Below are 2,352 nucleotides of genomic sequence, written 5' to 3'. Positions count from 1 at the left end.
GGAGGTGGGGCCGGCCGGCGGTGCGGAAGCGGGCGGCCGAGCGGACGTTTGCCGGCGGCAGGGGCTTGGCGTGGCTCTGCGCCTATTGGGAGAGGGTCAGCGACCGTGGGAAGGATCTGCGGAAGTAATGCGGGTGATAAGGGCGTGAGTAACCCGGGGTCTGCAGGAGCAGTAGGGCAGACAGGTGAGGCTGTGTTGGTAATAAGGAGCCACGGAAAAGGTTTGCAAGGGTAATTCAGGCGCATGGACGTGTTTGCAGAGCTGATGAGCCTGCAGAGAGGGTCTACAGAAGTGACGGCGATCTGGACAGGTAGTGGGGCCCGGAAACGGTTAGAGAGTTTGGGGGACATCATAGGGAGTTCTGCAGAGGTGACGAGAGGTCTTGGAGACAACAGATGGTGGTAAATGGGGAAGGACATACAGGTATACAGGAGTTGTGGGGGAGAGCACAGCCAATATTAGAGGAGTGTTTGGTCAGTGGGATTCGAGATAATCGGATGGAGCTGGTGGGATCTGTTCGGATAGCACAGGGACAATAATCTTAGACTCCCTGCACGTTAAATGACAGCCTGTTCTTTTGTGCGTAAGCAGGAGAAGAGTTGCGGGGTCTTTATACGCATATGTTCACATTACTAAGTGGGCACAAAATGCCACTAAAACACACACTCTGTTTTACAGCCACTCTGCGTGGCTGGGAGAGGGACAGGGTCTGTCAGGCTCATGTTACCACATGCGCAGGTTATTTTAAGTTTTGAAGGTGTAAATGGCACAAGGGAATTTCTTGGAGCCTCTTAATAGATCCTTAGAGAAAAGCTGTAAACAGCGAGGTTCTAATGTGTGAGTTAGGTCTGATACAAATGGAATAAAAACAGTCCAGGGTTATGTCTTTTGTCATCTGGCAAGCAGTTCTGACATCTGCCCTGTGAACACAATGACCTACTTAGCCATTCAGAGCATCTGTATCCTGATAATTAAATTGTTACATTTTAAAATCACAGCTTTTTGAAAGGAGGAGTGTGGTAAGCAAAACACTATTTTGCTGTATTCCTAGAAATTTGGTTATTAAGAGAGAAACTCTGGAAAGCTGTGTACTGTTAGGGGTGCCTTTGTTGTGTGATTTACAGTGCCGTAGCATCACTGCCCAAGCTAGGATTTACCCCGGCAGGAACACAAAGACAGTACGCATGTTCCTAAAATGAGAGCAGATAGGGAGACCTTAGATTATAGCATTTATTTCTCTTTTACCAGTTCCTGTTTTGCTACCAAGATTGTAAAGGGGAAAAAATACTCTGTGTGGTGGATAGTTTAGATTTACTCTGGAGCACTTGACTGCATTAGTATGACAGCATATGTGAAGACCAGCTGTGTCGACTGCTTGTGATTAAATGTTCACCTGGAACCAAGATCCTGGAGAATGTGCCCTACGCACTGAAAATTTTAATCATGGCACTGGAAATAGTTGGGTGTACGTTATTAAGATGTAGTTTACATGTGGCAAAATTCACCCTTTTAAGTGAGTTTTGACAAATATATAGAGTCTGACTAGGTGTGAACACTGCCTGCTCCGTCTCCTGTTTTACATTAGGCAAGTTACTTAAACTCTTTGGGCTTCAGTTGCTTCATTTATAGAATGAGGTTAATAATATCTACCCTGTCATTGTGAGGATTAAGTTGGTGAACATATTTGAAGCCTTTATAACAGTGTTTCCTAGCACATAAGGAAGTTTTCCGTGAATGGTAAATCTATGTTTATATTTAAACTAGTGTTTAAATAAAATACTGAATAAAATACTGAAAATACTGTTATTGTAGGTTGTTGTGGTTATTATTATTTTTAGATTGTCATAATCAAAATCCCCAGGTCAGAATGCATATGACCTGACCATACTGAGTAGTAAACTCAGCTGTTTACTAGATAAATGACCTTGAGCAAATTACTTACATTTTTGTGAGCCTCAGTTTTCTCATCTATAAAATGAGGTGAAAGAATAGAACCCTATTTGTTAGGGTTGTTAGGAGAATTAAATTAAGTAATATATGTGAAGTTAAAATTACATAGGGCCTGACTCATACAGAAGGAAGGCCCAGTATGGGTGCTGATGCTAATGAGCTGTGGCTGTGAGGGAAGGAAGCTAGGAAACTCTCGTAAACCAGTCACAAGGGGAGAAGGAAGAGTGGGACTGTCATTCGAAAGGTGTGGCCCAAGAGTTATCGCAGCAGAAAAGGGGATTTGGAAGAATAACTTTCTTCAGACATAAGGCATATGTCATTCTTTTCATATTAAGTTTTAGAAGCCCAGCTCATATCCATTTAGAGTTTGTCACTGAGGTGGCTGGAAAGCAAATGTACATT

General features: G+C 43.4%; 1 protein-coding gene across 1 annotated transcript in view; it reads left to right on the top strand.

The window, feature by feature from the left end:
• The window catches only part of LSM11 (LSM11, U7 small nuclear RNA associated), an 8,896-nt gene that overhangs the window by 481 nt on the left and 6,063 nt on the right, over positions 1–2,352 (top strand). The window contains exon 2 of the mRNA XM_023514435.1: positions 5–198. Within this exon, the coding sequence (XP_023370203.1) occupies positions 5–198 (194 nt within the window). The remainder of the gene's footprint in view (positions 1–4; positions 199–2,352) is intronic.

The sequence above is a fragment of the Otolemur garnettii genome, unplaced genomic scaffold (genome assembly GCF_000181295.1).
Source record: "Otolemur garnettii isolate 467f Iridium unplaced genomic scaffold, OtoGar3 scaffold00003, whole genome shotgun sequence".
NCBI classification, from domain to species: Eukaryota; Metazoa; Chordata; class Mammalia; order Primates; family Galagidae; genus Otolemur; species Otolemur garnettii.
The sequence above is the reverse complement of the archived record's forward strand: the minus strand, read 5'-3'. Positions and strand labels throughout refer to the sequence as shown.